This window comes from Euprymna scolopes, chromosome 22, assembly GCF_053919585.1.
Source record: "Euprymna scolopes isolate OS-2025 chromosome 22, ASM5391958v1, whole genome shotgun sequence".
In the NCBI taxonomy this organism is placed as follows: domain Eukaryota; kingdom Metazoa; phylum Mollusca; class Cephalopoda; order Sepiida; family Sepiolidae; genus Euprymna; species Euprymna scolopes.
The window spans coordinates 23,832,736-23,852,133 of NC_136503.1; the positions used below are offsets into that span (position 1 = coordinate 23,832,736).

Here is a 19,398-nt window from a genome sequence, read left to right on the forward strand (position 1 = left end):
CACATGCAAATATACTTATCTGATTCTAGACTGTGTTCTCTCATCAAGAAAGAATATTACAGATATACGATTGGCAGAGTCTTAATGGTAGAGTCGTGGGACATCGTGCTATATGATGTTGATTGGTTGATATTGAGGAATGTAGATTAGTTTCGCTTAGTAATAAAATATCATTATTATTATATATATGGCATGATCACGTTGACACACCGGAGCCCGCTAGATTACTGAAGTTAAGTGACGTTGAGACTGGTCAGTACTAAATAAGTGACCTTTATGAATACCAAGTGCTGTTTATGCTCTCTGCTTGTCTCAGAATTATTTCCGGTCGTCCTGGATTTCTCCCTACTATCACGCAGTGCTGATTCGGGAGAAGTTTGGATAGATTGCACAACCCATGCTGGACAATTACACGCGGAGCTATCCTCAAATAGAGCATCCATGGTCTCCGAAGATGGAATGTAAGCGATAAAAATTGAAAACCATCATCGAATTTGGTTCTAAGCCCTCAGATATTTGCGAATGTGGGTTTGGAAGAAAGATTTAAATCAGTTTTCTACTTGTTTTTGCATTAAACCTATTATTGCTTTTGGATTTCAAGGATTGGACAAAGTGGGTATTTGTCTAGTGTTAGGAGGCTCACACAAGAAGATTATTAGATTAAGCTTTATCTATTGGTTTGTACCCTCGGAAAAATAGTATCGTGGATAAGTGCAGTGTCTTTCCAAGTGCCATATTACAGTAATCCCAATATTGTATAATTGTTCATAGATCAGACGCTTTTAATGCTGCCTCAGTGTTAGTGCTCCTGTATAACCAATCGACAACATCAGCCAAGCAAGCTATCAAACGTGTACACTTAACCAGAGCACATACTTTTTTATGCTACCTAAGTTTAAATGGTCCTGTACAGTGAAGCAAGCTGTAAAACAGGTACACGTTACCTTTCAAAAAAAGAGCGGCACAAACTAGTCAAGTGAAACTTATTGACAAGTGGCTTTAAGTCTTCCGGGTGAAGCAAAAAAAAAAGAGAGTGTAGTAAGGAAACACAGTCTAATACTGTGTGTTTTTGAAGTGTTTATGGGGTTGTGTATCTGCGCCCGGCAAATAAATAAAGAGGGTATTCAAAGCCGGGCGTAGGCAAACCTATTTACTCTTTAAGCAATTTTTTAGGCCGTAAGCTGGATATTTTTGAACAATCTTCAAGTCAGGGATAAGGATCCCTGCATCCCGAAGTAGGTTTGTGACAAGACTTTTGAACTCTATACACAGGTTTTACATCGCTTTTTTTCTCCTGGATAGTTATATATATACTAGCAGTTCACCCCGCCTTTACTCGGGCCGATTCTACAGTTCATAAATTTATGTGCATGTGTATGTATATATTAAAAAGTTTGACTGATGTCCAGGTAACATACATCTAAGATTTCAAGTGTTTAGACCCAAAATTGGCAGAAGAGTTTGGTAGAGTTTGCAAAGGTCAACTCTGTATATTTTACCTGTTGGCAGCCAATTATCGCCCAAAAACTGATTAAAAAGCTTGCTTACCCTTTATGTAAAATTTCAAATGCTTAGACTCAAAATTGGCTGAACGGTTTGCTAGAGAACGCAAAGGTAAATCTTTTGAACTTTGACACCTTGGCAGCCAATTTTTCAAAACGGATTGAAAAGCTTACCCCATGTCTGAATACATTTTATGTAAAATTTCAAATGTTTATATCAAAAATTGGCTGAGTAATTTGGTAGAGACCGCAGAGGTAAATTTTATAAAACTTGACCATAATTTTAACCCCTTGATCAATGTCCAAGTAGCCTTTATTTAAAATTTCAAGCGTTTAGACCCAAAATTGGCCGAGGAGTTAAGTAAAGTTTTCAATGGTCAAATCATTGAACTTTGACCCCCTTTGACAGCCAAATTTGTGGCGGAAAACTGATTTAAAAGATTTTCCTTAATCTCACTGATCCTTATGTCAAATTCCGAGTCAGAGAACGAAAATTGACAAAGTAGTTTGGTAGGGAAATGCACACACACAGACGCACACACATAGACGCACACACATAGACGCACACACACAGACGCACACACATAGACGCACACACACAGACGCACACACATAGACGCACACACGCAGACAATTTCACTTAACTCGACGGATATATATGATCATGCGAGTATGAGCAGATACGTAGATAAATAAATACACAAGCAGGTAATATTACTTCCGACAGAAGAGGGAGCAGAGATAACGAGAGAGACAATGTATGTGTGTGCGTGTGTGTGTGTGTGTGTGTGTGTGTGTGTGTAAAGTCAACAGAACCACGAAGAGGCATCAACTGACTAACGCCTTTCCACAGCTGTGAGATCTCATCAGATGAACGAGATCTGGAGCCAAGCTAAGTTCTTTCACGTTATTCATCGTCTAATTAAATCAACCTCCTGTTGCTTCCCGTCTCTGGGAACAGCTGGGTGTTTCTTTCCTCACCCCAAACCACCTTCACCATAAAATTCCTTATCTCCCCTCCCACCGTGTATCTACCACCGCCACCGCTGTCGATGCCTTCCACCAACCCTTCCAAGATCAGTCTCCCTTTCACGAGATCATCACCGCCTCTATCGGTAATAACGTTACTCGAACGTGAACAATGTGCACACATGTGATTTGATCGATTCAAAAACGAACAACCGTTGAAACGCGTTCAGTTAGTTCTAAAGTGTGTTAGGTTGATCTGGTGATAGGATCGGATTGTCTAAAATTGGTTCTCGCAAAACAGTGTCAGATATTACAAATGTTCGTGGAACTTGTTGATGTAAGTCTATAAATATTTCTTTTATTAGGTTGACAAGAAGTACTTGAGGAAGTTTTAAAATGATGTATTTTCAAATAAGTTTTCGTCACAATACCTTTACTTTATATATCATATTTACTATATAAATCATTTTTATCCTATATAATATCATATTTACAATATATCATGTTTACTGTACAAGCGATTCAGCCCAACTTTGCTCGAGGCCTATGTACCGTTTATAATTAGATGTGCATATATATATATATATATATATATATATATATATATATATATATATATATAGTATAGTGTTTGGCCATCGGGTCCGAAGATGACGTTTGTGTTCTGCATCTCATCTGTGCACACGGAGGTAGCTCTGCAGCCCCAATCTAGAGGCACATAGTCTAGAATATTGGGGGCACTGGAAGTCAGTTGTAGTCACCGCTGAAGCTGCTCTGTGGTGTCTCTCTCTCTTACAGCAGTGAGTTTCTGGCTACGAGCCTCTTCAAAGTTGGTGACAGCCTTGTGAGTTGAGCCTCGCCATTTTGGTCTGTCGATAGCATGTCCCCCTAGGTCTCCCGGTTCGATACGACACCATTGCAGATTGGCTTTAACAGTGTCTTCATACCGCAGTTTTGGTCGACCTTGGTTTCTTTTGCCGGCCTGGAGCTCTCCGTACATCAGGCCTTTAGGCATCCGACATGCGTCCATTCGAATCACGTGTCCACCCCAACGAAGTTGGGTCTTGATGATGGTATCCTCTATACTGGTGTCAAGGACTTTCAGATAACTGATGCGATCCTGCCATTTGATTCCCAGGTTGGAGCGGAGAGCTCGCATGTGGAAGAGCTCCAGTTTCTTTATATGCCTGCGGTACAGTGTCCACGTCTCACAACAACAGAGCAGGGAGGGAAGGACCACAGCATTGTAGACCTTCAGCTTCGTAGATAGGCGGATGTTGTGTTCATTGACCACTGGATTGCGAAGTCTTCCCAGTACCTGACTTGCCTTGCTGATTCTGGTGTCAATCTCTCTGAGGCATCCAAGCTCTTCGACTTGACAATCAGTCTTGGAAAAACGGAAGTGTTCCACCAACCTGCACCATACTCTAACCCTCCTCCCACCATTACCATTGACGACACACCACTTGCCAACGTTAATCACTTCAAATATTTGGGAAGCACCATATCTTGTGATGGCTCATTGGACATATATATATGTATGTGTGTGTCAAAAAGTTTGACTCGTGTCCAGGTAACCTACATCTAAAATTTAAAGTGTTTAGACCCAAAATTGGAGGAGGAGTTTGGTAGAGTCTCCGAAGGTTAACTCTTTTAACTTTGACCTCTTGGCAGCCAAATCTTCGCCAAAAACAGCTTGCTGCATGACTGAATAGTTTTATGTAAAATTTCCAATGTGTAGACTAAAAATTGGCTGAATAGTTTGCTAGAGACCGCAAAGGTAAAATCTTTTGACACTTGACCCTTTGTTAGCCAAGATTTCAACAAAAAAAAGCTTGTCTTATGTCTGAATACACATTATATAAAAATTTCACATGTTTAGACCAAAAATTGACTGTAAGGTCAATTTTTTAAACTTTGACCCCACTTTTTACTCCTTAACATTCATTCTTTTTAACTCAAATCAAATTAAAAAGTTGAGCCATGTCCAAGGAATCTCCATCTTAAATTTCATGTGTTTAGACGCAAAATTGGCGGTGGAGTTTGGTAGAGCTTTCAATGGTCAAATGGTTGAACTTTGACCCCTTGACAGCCAAATTTTTGACCGATAACCGTCATAATTCATAAACAGAAAGGGAAGTATTGCTCTGCTTCTAAAATAAAAAAAATAGTCGGTCATTCTGATTGTGGTAATATTGAAAGACCGCATGCATAAAAAAGAGAGTATGCTATCTCATTTGGTGTGACACCGATCAGCTAATACAACACGACCTAAATATTTCGAGGCCTGAATAATGCCCGAAATTCGTGATCCCTTTCATACCATAACACCATTCGATATTATTAACCCTGATAGCGAACCACCTATTCTTTGCCCATAAAATTAAATGTGAATCGTTGATAATTGAAGCGAGCTGGACCCACATACGAGGTGCCGTCAATAAGTTGCCAGACTTTTTGTACAGGCATTTAAAATTATCGTGGATTTTGAAAATTCAGTATGTTACTGTTATACATCTTGGTAGATGACTGACCAATTTTTATGGTTTTAGGTTCAAATGAATAGCTACAGCAGAAATTGGAATACACTCTACTAAAGCCTGATTGTCACAGCTGGTGAATTTCAAAAGTGCAATCTGGGCGTGAGGACACTTTAGAAGAATGATATGCGATAAAATTCTGTTTAAAATTTTTAAAAATGCTACAGAAAGGTTTGAAATGCCTCAAACTGCTTTTGGACTATATTGCATGTATTGAGCATCAATTTTTTAGTTGCATAAAGACTCAAGGAAGGCAGGGAGTCAGTGAGGGAAGATGAGAGGTGTGGGAAGAGTAAGGAAGTTAGAAGATTGGCCAAATAAAGAATTTCATGGATAAGAACTATCGTGTGTCTATACAAACAATAAGTGAATAGTTTGATGTCAGTGTGGGAACTGTAAACAATTATTCGCGAGAGAATGATGATGCGTAGATTTACGCCAATGCACCAGTCCAAAATTCTATCTTTGTCTCAGACTATTTGACAAAGATGGGCATCAAGACAGTTACTCACCCTCCCTATAGTCCAAACCTTGTTCCCTGTGACTTTTAGCTATTCACTAAACTCATGGAAAACATTAAAAGTTTTCGTTTTGAGACGATTGAGGAGATAAAATAGGCGATGACGAGAGTCATTGATACGCTCATGCAAGAGAACTTTCATGGGAGCTTCCAAAAGTTGGTGGAACATTACAACAAGTGCATTGCAGCCGGCAGAGATTACTTCGAATTGGGACTAGAGTTTTATATGTATACTATTAATAAAGTGCCCATACGAAAAAAGTGTGTTAACTTATTGTAAGCACCTCGTGCGTTGCATGCTATTATAGATATGTTTTTATCGATTATTTTTTAAAGTTATTTAAATATCAATTTTTACACCGTTGCATGTTATTATAGATATGTTTTTATCGATTATTTTTTTAAGTTATTTAAATATCAATTTTTACACCGTTGCATGTTATTATAGATATGTTTTTATCGATTATTTATACAGATTAGTTACCCACCGAAAAGTATGTTTTTCATCTAAGGACTTATGCAGCTTAACTACCAATCGGAAACTCTTCTAAAATTGAACAGGGCTTTCGATTCAAAATTATATATACTAACATGTAATTGTTTATCAAGTTCACTTGAGCATAAGAGTACATTAAATTGTTAGTCGAACGCTGAACAACACCATAAGAGGATTGGTAACAATAGTTGGAATAAGCAATATTTGAAGATTTGAAAAAAAAACAGCTTAGAAGTATTTGTAAGCATTGTACTTGTCAGTTTGTAAATATACAAGGGGTGTTCGAAAAATAAAATCTCATATTTTTAACTAAAATAAGATGGGAGTCGTACCATTAAAAACGAACGGCTTTTTTGCGCCAGAATTTATTTTTCTACATAGTCACTGCTATTCTCAATGCACTTTTGCCAGCGATGTACTACGGTTGCGCTTTGTTATACGAGAGTCGTTCCAAAAGTAAAGCCACCTGTTTTTAATTAAAAAAAAAAAAAGTTGGAATTTACAGAATTTGATTTTTGAAGACGACAGCTCAACTAATATTCGGAAACATTTGCCTTGTCAGTACGTGAATATCAGCGAATATATGTCAACTTTATATGTACATATGATAATAAGTTTTTTTTTCTGGAGGAGATATTCGTTCATGTGGTTTGGCAGGAAGTCCATATTTCTGAGGATTGAAAAGGAGACCGGAGGAAAGCTAAGAAAGAGAGAAAATGGTAAGCAAGATGATAAATAGGATTGGCAAGAAATAGATTCACAAAATGATAAACTAGAATAAGATGATTAGAAGAAGAAGGTTAGCAATAAGTTTAAAAAAAGGTTAGCAATAAGTTTTAAAAAAAGGTTAGCAATAAGTTTTAAAAAAAGGTTAGCAATAAGTTTTAAAAAAGGTTAGCAATAAGTTTTAAAAAAGGTTAGCAATAAGTTTTAAAAAAGGTTAGCAATAAGTTTTAAAAAAGGTTAGCAATAAGTTTTAAAAAAAGATATATAAAGAAGGAGATTAGAAAAAATAATCTACACGATTTACAACAAGGTTAGGAAGAATGTTAGCAACAAAATTCGCAATATGATAAAAGATTAGCAGGAATTAAAAGATTAGCAAGCATATACGCAAGGGTAGATTAGCAACGAGCTTAACGTTGAAAAAGTAAATTAAAAGAGAAAAACGGTTCGCAAAAGGAAGAATATCAAAAAAGCAAATGAACAACAGGATTAGCAAGAAAAATAAGATGGGGAGAATTAGCGATATGAAAACTATCCAAATAAAAAGTAGAAAGATAAAATGGAAATCAAACAGAAGCAAGTAGAAGATTTAATAAGATGAATAATAAAAGAGAAGAGTGGCAAGATTATAGGAAAGACGTGAAGAGAGAATAGAATAATGAAGATAAACCACTGACAAAAAAAAAACTTGAAGATAAATTAACATGGATGAAACATTTTCTGCAACAAAACTCTCTTCTTGTCTCCCACTTCCTCGACCATTTCTGACAACGATATCATCTTCTTAAAACTTGCGACAGACTTATAATACAATTACCGACTTTAACTGAAACAGTGAATGAATGTAAAAGTTTTAATAAAATTCTGCTTTTTTATTTCTTGTTCTTAACTAAAGATGTTTCAAATTAAAATTTGTTTCGTTCGTTTTTTTTTTCTGTTTTAGTTCTTTTTTTACTCATCAGATGACAAAAAGTTTTTCATTAGATTTTGGCGTTCGTTTAAAAAATCTTGTAAGAAAATTACCTAAGAAGCGATATCTCGCAATCATTTTTGTTTCACGTGAGGTTTAATCACCTAGTCGGCGTTATCTCTGATTGACTCTCTTATTCGGGAAGGGGGGGTGCACGAATGCCGTAATGGACGTCGGCTCGGAGTACAGAATTCGCAGAGCCGAATCTATACTATTCGTATTCGACTGGAATGCCAGTTAAAAAAGCGTATATAACTTGAAGTAATAATTTTAAAACTGTCTTACCTTACTACGCTTCAGATTTTAGGTATGGTACATTTCGCCTCACTTACAATAAAAATATTTTCATAACCATAAAACACTAAAACCATTAAAACTACACGAAAATCTGTATACACAATTCTTTGTAAGGACCGAACAATGTACATCTAGGTAAATTTATGAACACGTGAAACTAAGTGATACTAAAATCGCTTTAGACTCACGCATGTAAATATTCAACTACAAATTCAATTTCTGCAAAAGTTATCGAGAATATACGCCATTTAGCAGAAAGCTACCTTTTTAATCCAGAAATCCCATGAAGAATAAACCGAGTTTTTCCTCCAGTCCTAACGAAGTATATAGTGCCTAAACATTTTATGAAGTTAGTTTTATTTTTAAGTTTCTATGAAGAATAAAAGATAATAACTGCCAGTCACTATACTTTGTATGCACTATTTCGTCAAATTCAGATGATAAAAATATACTTATGGTAAATAAGTTACAGAAAGTTATTATGTTGAGGAGAAATTAATAATGAAACGTTTTAATTATTTTCTCATCAAATCTGTCTTGTGTTTATATATTTGATCAACTGCTCTTTTTGCTTCTCGTAAAGTAGTTCATCTATCGATATAAAAACTTCCATGTGCCAATCTACTATCAGATTCTCTATGAAATACTGAAGTATTTTGATTGCTGAATCTCTATCTCATATAAGGGTTCCTGATAAGGTGTAGAAACGTCTATTCAATTTGATTGTACTCACCCTTTCTACTTGCCTGTAACTTTTCTCTCATAGACATGATATTGATAGTCTCAATCATTTTTATAAATACTATAATAACATGTGTTATTCAACATCACCTGGTCTACTCCCCGTTACCTTTATTTTCAGTAGTTTATCTCGTTGTGGTCTCAATCAAATCACTGTATATATCATTTGATGCAGCTGCTTATTCCAGCAACTTCATTTCAAGAACTGCAGACATTTAGAAATAGCTTACTGCTAACTACTTTAATCATATTATTGCTTTTATCTCATGTAAGGCAATAAGTATCTTATACCTTCGAGATAATCATCACCGTTCGTTTTTATTAGTTTTTTACATCAAGTGGTTTCATGCCGTGTTTGAAGCGATTTCCATAAGAAAGATCTATCGCAGGAGGAAACCGCATGAATATTTCTATCGTTATTTCATGTTCAATTACACATGGCCTACATCTTATCAGTATTTTTTTAGTATTGCCCACTATTGAACTAATAACCAAAAGAATATATCAACAATACATTACTTTATGATATAAGAGTATAAAATTCTAATATATATATATATATATTATTCGAATGTATTTCCCCTTTTTATTCACACTAATCCTTTAATTTAAAAAGCTCAATGTAACTACAGAGCATATACTAATACATGACAAAATTTACATGTCATATTTACAAAATATTGACCATCTTACCGTTCATTTCTTAAGTACGGTGACATGCACATTTCTGCACTACGAAACAGATGCTGTAAAGAATTGTGTCTGTCAACGTACTTAAAGAAATGTTAAGATGGTCAACATCTTTAAATTTGGAAAATAGACTTATGTCATTTATATATATATATGTATGTATGTATATATATATATATATATATATATATATATATATATATATACATATATATTATTTTATGCATATAAGTTAGTATATTATTACCATTGCTTTTGGAAATTATTTTTTTATTTTCTTTATTGCTTATCTTTTTTTCAATTTTGTTCATTTATGTATGTATGTAAATAACAAGTTTTTTAAATATATATGGCAATTAAGTCACAGATAATTTTCCGTTTTTCATCCTCATGAAGATTCCTCGGGCTATTGAAGGTGAAACCCGGAAAATTTTGTATAGCTTAATTAATTTATTTTTACAGCGTAATGCCTATCTCTACTTATGTGCAGAGCACTATCGAAGTAAATACTGAAAATAGATAGATAAAATTTTATGTAGATACATCAAATAATATATATATATATTTATTAATATTATAAATTATAAATTATTATTATTATTATTATTATTAATAATAATAATGTTTATTCGAAGGTAAACAGTTACCTTTGGTCACTACAAACAGCCATCTGTTTCAGTCAATGAGACTTTATCAGGCGACCCTGAACCATTCGACGCTATAGAAAAAAAGGAAAAAAACTGGACTCTTCAACAAGAAAACTATAAAATTTTGGAGCTCTCTAAAAATGAGGGATAAAAATGGAGAAGTCGTATTTCAACCTTTTGGGGAAATCGTTCAAAATTACAACAGCTGGATTTATAGACAATATAAATTTGCAATTATTAAATTTATTTTCTCTTTAAATCCAGCTGTGGTTATTTTTGAATGATTTTCCAAAAAGGCTGAAATACGACTTCTCCATTTTTATCCTTTTTTTAGAGAGCTCGCAACGTGTATAGTTTTTTTTTTTAACAGCTCAGCTTTATTCCTTTTTTTTATTCTATAGCGTCGAATGGTTCTGGTTCCCCTGATAAAGTCTCATTAACTGAAACAGATGGCTTTTTATAGCGAGTTCAGCACAATACAAAACTGCTAAATAGACATACACAGAAAATATTGGACAACTATGGTAAACTAGTAAAAAAAATGGAGTGTTTTTTTAGCCCTAAAAGAGCCCGCCGGGCACACCCAAGAGTTATCGCGAAGTATAGACAAACAAAATTATATAAAAATCAGTTAGTTACAAATTTTTAGAAAGTTTTATAAATAGTTAAGGTATCAATTTTTTTAATAAGCACAAAAGTTTCATCTTATACCCGAAAGGCACCCCTAGAGGGGCAACTAGAGTTTTCTCGGAAAATCCGTTCTGTTACTTTTTACTCATATCTTGTTTAATGTTTGTGCAAAAATTTAACAAAATTCCAAGGTGTAGTTTTTGAGAAAATGAAAGCAAATGAACACATATCCAAGGAAATGGCAGAAACACTAGAGGATGACCTCCAATCTGTAGTGGAATGGGGACAAAAATGGATGGTCACATTCAATGCTGCTAAGACTAAGCTTGTTTCCTTCAATAACTACAAGAAACCTTCTCTATCGCCAATAGCAATGGCCAAGAACATATTGCCTGAAAGTACTTCTTTTAAACTCATCGGCCTAAAGTTTACAGGGAATATGAACTGGAATAGATACATTGAGAGCATTGCCAAGGCTGCTGCAAGCAAGGTTGACTCCCTCTATCGTGCTAGAAAACTACTTACACCTGACAGTATCCTATACCTCTATAAGGCCACCATTCGCCCATGTATGGAGTACTGTTGTCACATCTGGGCTGGTGCATCTGCTGTTTGTCTCTCGCTCCTGGACAGGGTTCAAAAGAGAGTCGCCAACCTGATAGGTCCTGAACTGTCATCTAGGCTTCAGCCCCTGTCCCATTGACGAGATGTTACATCCCTCTGCCTGTTCTACAAATACTTTAATGGTGAATGCTCTGACGAACTGCAAACACTTGTACCTCCCCGACGTAACTACCTCCGACAAACCCGACAAGCTACTAAGTCTCATCCCTTTACAGTAGAGATCCCTAGGTGCAAGAAAGCCTTTTATTCCAATAGTTTTTTCCCCAGAACTGCGGGTCTTTGGAACCTCCTTCCGGGATTCTGCTTTCCCAACTGCACTGATATGCAGATGTTCAAGTGTAATGTTAACAAACATCTTTCTACTCATCTCCCTTTATAATGACCCTGCTAGTTAAGTCCCTGATAGTAGCCTCCTGCTTCAAAGTGGCACTGTGCCTTGTTTGGGGTGAAAATTGAATAAAAAAAAGTGCGGACAGACGAACGGACGAACAGTCAAGGGTAAATTTACAGGCCCACATTCCTTTTGTTGGGTCACCAAAATTTTAGAACAAAAGTTATAAAATAATTTTGCTCGCTGCTACTAAAGTTTGTAATATCTGACATTCAATCCGAGATTTCTGTATATCGCTATTTTGCGAGAAAAGAATAAAAATAATTTAGGTCAATACTAATGTGATTTGGAGAAGTCGATATTCTCTATTCTTTCCAATGACTGCAATACTTTAATATAATAGCGGGTATGATCAGATTTGAATGATTATATTCATGACCAGAGGTAATAAGGACGACCCAATCTGATACCAGAATCACTTCGTACAATACATTGAATTTCTTTGAATTCTTTAATCATAGCTTTTCGTCTTGATACGATAAGGGAATTACGCCTTGTTGGCCCTTATTGGATTAATACTATAATTCCTTACCTGGAATTCTTTATAATTTAAAACTTCTCTTACTGGATAGATGCTACCAAGTTTTGCTTGGATACTTAATTATCATGTTTAAATTTTTGGGTAACTCTGGCTTGCATAGATTCTCTCTGGTTGGAATGGGTGTTCTGCTGGCCATCCGTTTCTTCGCTGTTGATAATTGGCTTTAGCTGGCGTAGTCCTCTCATAAGGCATCGCTATGTATTTATTAACTTTCTCATTCGCTGATTTCTAGGGGAGATTATTTGCCATCTTTTCAGCAGCTACTACTTTTCCGTTTGATTTGCTGCTATATTTCAAAATACTACTTTCTTGCAAAGGTGAGTAAAACCCTGGCTACTGTGCGAAATTGTGTATAAGTTAAGTGATCACCGTCTTTTCCTAAATTTGCATTTGGATTATTTTTTATTTTCTACGATACTTATTTCTTTTGTTATCTCTTTTTAATCGTATAATTTTGTCTCTAAACTCATGACAGCACAACGATAGGAATTTTCCTGACTTTTATTTTGCCATTCCTGAACTGCGCGCAAATTTAGAACGCATTTGTGGGCTTTAAATACGAAATAGTCATGTTATTTTTTTTATAGAACATCAAAGTATCAATTTAGATAAAGAAGATGAAGAATATACAAACGAAAAGTAGGATAAACAGTTTTACGATTGAAAATACACATTGCTATTTTAAGCGTTTGGTAAGTATTCTAGATTAACCGTTATTTAGTTTAGCGGTAGTATACATAAGTTATTCAAAGCTTTACATGTGAAAGAAGACATAAGTAGGGTATAAGATTTCTCACATCTTTACATTCTAAAAATTTTTTATTTCTTTTTTACATCTTCGCGTTACTCCTAATTCTAATTTTTTTTACATCTGTATGTTATTTCGAATTTAGATTTTCTTACATCTGTACGTTGCTGCGAATTTAGATTTCTAACATCTGTACGTTGGTTCGAATTTAGATTTCTAAAATCTGTACGTTGCTTTAGATTTCTAACATCTGTACGTTGCTTCGAATTTAGATTTCTAACATCTGTACGTTGCTTCGAATTTAGATTTCTAAAATCTGTACGTTGCTTTAGATTTCTAACATCTGTACGTTGCTTCGAATTTAGATTTCTAAAATCTGTACGTTGCTTTAGATTTCTAACATCTGTACGTTGCTTCGAATTTAGATTTCTAACATCGGTATGTTGCTTCGAATTTAGATTTCTAAAATCTGTACGTTGCTTTAGATTTCTAACATCTGTACGTTGCTTCGAATTTAGATTTCTAACATCTGTACGTTGCTTCGAATTTAAATTTCTAACATCTGTACGTTGCTTCGAATTTTCCTAATTAGTACGATGCTTAATATTCTTATTTTATTACATCTTTACTTGGCTTCAATTTTCACATCTTTACATCTGTACGTTGTTCCCAATGTATATGCGTACGTTGCTCTCAATGACTTTGTATATGTGTACGTTGCTCATAATTCAAATTTTCTTACGCATGTAGCGTAATATAGTACATATGCGCGCGTGGGAAAACATCGGCGGCAGTGAAGGATGACTGGCTTGCAGGAAGATTAGTAGCAGCAGTGGTAGCCGGAAAACGCGTATACCCAAATTAAGAAGGAAAAAAGGAGAAAATATGCAGCACGTTCTGCAGTGAAGAAACAAAGACGAAGTCGAAGTAAAATGGACGTGTAAAGACGCAGGATGAAAATGGCTGGCTACAACCAGCGTGAGGACGCAGAAGCAAAGTGCGACATCGAAGGAGACGGACGTGTAAACCGGCGAGGAATGGATGACTGCGGCTGGCGCGAGGAAAAGTGTACACCGGGCAAGATGGATGATGGCGTGTGATTTGTTAAGTGGTTCCAAAAGTATAATAAAAAATCTTATTAAAAAAGAAATAATTCCAAGCCGGATTTTATTTATTTATTTCCTTTGTTTGTTAGTAACAGCAACGTTGCAGTACGTTGCTTCCAATTCTATGTCTTAAATCTGTATGTTGCTTTCAATTTTAATTTTCTGACGTATGTATATTATTCTAAATTCTTATTTGTTACATCTCTACGTTTCTTCCAATTCTGACTTTCGTGTATCTTCAAATTTCATTTATCTCATTTGCATATGGGAATTCCAATTAAAATCTCCTTATATATTTATATTGTTCCAAATTATCATTTTTAAAAAACTTTTATTTCCTTTACATCACAACAATTAACACTTTGATATTTTTTCCATCTCTGAAGAATTTTAAAACCATGCACATTGTACGTTTGATCTTTATGTGGCACAACGCAACCATACGATGTTCATAACACACAAATCAACTATCATGATAGTTTTATTTTTCTGTCACTAATCTGTCAATTTGTTTATTTCTGTTTCGATTGTAGATCTACTGGGTCGGACCATTTGGTGGTGGGATCACAGCTGGCTTACTTTATGAATACATATTTGACCCCAGTCGAAGGCGAAAACCACCCCAGGCGCCACCTAGTGTCGAATTAGAAGAAGGTAAAATCGTCAGAGATTTATTTTTGCATCAACTTTTCAAATTACTTTTGCACAGCTAGAAAACGTGGACTATTTTTGCTGCATGAAAAGAATATTAAAAACTTCATAAACTTTGACAACAATTATCAGATATCAATCAATATGATTTTTTTTTGTATTAAAAGAAAATGAGTTTATGTATTTTATATGCGAATAGTTTGTTATTGTCATACAGTTAAGAACAATTTATTCTAAATTTATGAATCTTCCAAAGACTGACCGGTTGATAAAGTAATAAACCGTCGTCGAAAATCGAAAACCACGTTATACAAAAAATATTACGCGGTATACGAATTATTTGAGTCAGAAAGTAACGCTTGATTATAATAGTGTAATTATTTCTAGAAGGGTTTAACAACTTTGTAAATATCTCGTATTGTCGCCGGATGATATGCCGTCTTGTTGATACTTAACTATCATATTACATTCAACTAGCGTTGTTACAATGTTATAAAGTGATGTAGTTGAATTATTCCGGAAGTAATGGGAAAATAGGTAACTGGTTAAATTTAATCATCGAAAATCAAGCTTCTCTTTTTTTCATCATAATAAATCTGACCCCCATTACGCCCCAATTGAAACGAATGGCTCTCGTCTTGGGGAAGTTCCATGTCTTAATAAGCTTCTAGGACTGACTTTCACTCCTGATCTCAAATGGAACACATAACCATATCTGTTGCCAAGATAGCTGGCAAGATGGTTGGATCACTGTTCTGCTCGAGTAGATATCTCACTGCCGATGCAATCTTCTATCTGTATAAGAGCCAAATACGTCCTAAAATAGAGTATTATTCTCACATCTGGACATGGCCTGCTCAGCACCCTAATAGCCTTGATAGAATTCAAAACTGACTTCGAAACCTAGTAATGGGTTACACTTTTCTCTTCCCTGCAACCTCTTTCCCACAGAAGAGACACTACAAGCCTGTCTCCGTTCTATCGTTATTTTCATGGAATGTGTTCGACTGAACTCCAATCTATGATTCCTCCTTGCCAAACTTTCACAAAAACTACTCGACTAGCTATAACCACTGTATACGATTTCCCTCACTCTTTAACAGTGCATACATCTAAACGCAAATTCTACGAACAAAGCTTCTTTCGCAGAACTGCTCGCCTGTGAAACCCTGTTTCGTTAGCCTGCTTCCCGGTTGAATACAACATGGTAGTCTTAAAATCCAATGTAAACAAGGTCTTTTTGAGCCGTCCCCATAAATAATCAAATTCTACCCAATTAATACCATTAACGGTTACTACCAGGTCACCTTACATTCAATAACTCTTATCCTCATCTTGATATATATATATATATATATATATATATATATATATATATATATATATATATATATATATACTGACTATTTTTGTCGTTATTATCAAAATCAAGACGAATTTATAAATATAGAAGTTTATTTACAATTAAACTTTTGCCCATCGACAAAGAAAGAGAGAGAGTGACGTTTAGTTGTAGGGTTGGTTTGTGTGTGGCTGCACCGGCTGAGAAATATCAATCGCGTTGCTCTTCTCTATCTCTCTTCTTCCTCCTTTTCTGTTGTTTATATTAACTGTCATATATAGATATGAACCTACATTCCTGAAATCTAATATTAAAAATATTACATTTTTCTTTTTTATTTTGCATTACGCAATTCATAACTTCCCGACCTGAAATGTAAACATTACTTTGTTGTCGGTGATAATTACAATTCCGGTGATATAATGGAATACAAGAATGTAGATCAAAAATCCATCTGGAATGTGCGTGTGTGCACACCTCAGCTTTTATCGGCATCGCCTTGGCTCCATTTGTGACATCTCTTGGTGCGCGTTATCAACGTTGTCTGGGCGATAATGTTAATCACTTTGAACATTTGCGAACATGATTCTTCATTTAAATGGGTCTTCTGTATCTGAAGCTATTCCAGTTCACTCTATGTTCATAAATGAAGATTATATCGTCATTGGAAATGTTTTAGGTCACTTTGTAATCTCATCAGATCTAAAGTATGTAGAAGAGAACCAAGTAGTACGGTCCAATAATTTATCAAATAATCATATTTATATTCACATTTCATTCAAAACTTGGATATATATGACATGGATATCCAAATGAGCATCTATTATATACAGGAATGTCATATCATTCAGAAATTCTCGTAGCAGCATCCCGTCTGAACTTGAACCTATGTCCCCCACCTCTAAAACATTCGCAAATAAAATTTCGTCTAGCTAAACAATTTTTATTCATTAAATCTGATCACCGAGTGATCGTTGAGTTTTGATAAACGGTGAATCACAAATAAAAAAGGGACCACACAAAATACACGTGAGAACAATAGATATTTTAATTTATGATGACCTCGAGCTAATGTTTTTCAAAACAATCCACTTTTCCTTGAGGTTATCAAGGTCATTTAGTTCACATCAGGTCTGTAAAATTGCATTATTGCTTTCAAATGTTTTAATAAGAACACTAAAATTCGGTCAAATGCCTTTCTGTTTCCATTAAGCTTTTAATATATTGAACTAGTATTTACAATAATGAGAAATGCTAGTTTGCTATAAACTCGTTCAGCTGGTAATTTAAAAACAATAGAAATCCTTTGATTGACATCTGATTATTGCCAAATATTTGAATGTTTGCTTGTTAGCACGCACGTAGTCATCGAATGATTTTTGAATAGCATTGATTGCGAAAGGCTTCGATTTTGCACGTATGATTCCGCTTGCTGCAAAACTTACAATTACTGCCTTAAACAACACACACACGCACACACACACATACGCACACACACACACATACGCACACACACACGCACACACGTGTTCATACGAATATTTGTAAACACACAAACACAAACGTTATTTGTAAAAAAAAGAGCACTATTCGGTAGTTGATATATATATATTAACATTTCTTTGTGATATGTGTGTTATAGACAATGGATGAAATTCGGATTGTCAATCTCAAACGAAGCACATGCCTCTTTAACGACACTAGAGAACAGTGATACACCGAAACAGTCCCTCTGTAGATGAATACACACACACACACACACACACACACACATATATATATATATATATATATATATACATAAATATATATACATATATATAAATATATATATATACATTTATATATATACATATATATATGCATATATATATACATATCAATGGAATATTTTTTATTTCGATTTAAAAAGATTATACGGAAAATCAAAAAAACTTTTTAAAAATCGTAAAGCAAAGTGTCTCCGTTGCATTTAATAATATTTGCTTGAATGAAAAAATGCTGCCTAAATATTTCACATATATATATATGTATATCCCTGGGTCAATATAATCAGTCTAAAATAATGAGAGGCAACACAGAATACGTTATAACAAGTTTATAAATTACAACAGTACAATGTCACAAATAAGATACTGACATTCGAACGTATCTTGAATTCCGTAGTATTGAGAGTAATTTAGTCCTCGTTTTATTATTGCTTTCTAGAGTCTTTTGTAGACTAAGTAATCAATTCTCAGGGGGTGCCAAGATCTTCCACTATATCAATATTCGAATCAAAATTTATTATAATATTATTAAGTACCTACATAAGAGCTACAATGCATTCTTCATACTGACTACCTGCAATCAATGTGTAATCGTTGTTCCGAACAACATTCGGGATAACCAAAGTTTTCGATGCCAAAAGATACATATTTCCGTTAGACATCTGATGAAATACTCTAAACAACTTTTACATAAAAATGAAACATGACGTCATTTCCTTTTTCTCGGACTTATAACTATATTTTTAAAAGTTCAACTTTTCACAAATAGCTTCAAGACATTTTCGATATATTTTCCAAGCTTAATTCTTTTTTCATAGACTACAATATTATATAGAGTTATTTATGTTTGGCGGGATTTTACCGTCAATTTCTATTAAGAGAGTTAAAACCGAATTAAGTATTTGTAGTATCTAAAATTGTAGGTAGTAGGAAGTCGGAGATGGTAGTACAGGGTGACAAAAAAAAAAAAAAAACCTAAATGGAGGCTATTTAGAACATATGCTGTATAACGGAGAAAAAAAAAGGCCAAAGACCCTAGTATTTTGATGTGATGTTCTGAATATAATAAACTAGTTATGACCAAAGTTTCATTTCATTCGGACAAAACACTAAGAAACGGGGCCTAATTAGAGTTGGTGCCCGTTTTTTTTTTGGAGGGGGAGGGTCACCCAGTATTTTGCCAGCCTGTCTAGTGCGCGGATAAAACGAGATTTATAAAAACAAGTGAAGCATGCATGGTTCCCCGTGAGTGCACACTGAACGAGGCATAGAAAAATAACTTAGTACAGCAATTGCACCCACCAATTTAGCCCCAAAAGTCCCCAGGGAACGTCAAATCCTGGTGAAAATGAACAAACGGTGCATTTTTAGGCCCTAACATATGTAAATTGCAGTTCTGCATCATGCAACAAAAGAAATGACTAAGTCCATCATTTGCTCCCTCCCCATTTAGCCCCAAATGTCCGCAAGGCCTTAACATATTTAAATTTGAGTTCAG

At 34.8% G+C, this 19,398-nt stretch overlaps 1 protein-coding gene across 1 annotated transcript in view; it reads left to right on the plus strand.

Annotated features, from left to right (window-relative positions):
• Positions 1-19,398, plus strand: part of LOC145243820 (lens fiber major intrinsic protein-like) — a 274,792-nt gene that overhangs the window by 106,433 nt on the left and 148,961 nt on the right. The window contains exon 3 of the mRNA XM_080106848.1: positions 14,672-14,792. Within this exon, the coding sequence (XP_079962974.1) occupies positions 14,672-14,792 (121 nt within the window). The remainder of the gene's footprint in view (positions 1-14,671; positions 14,793-19,398) is intronic.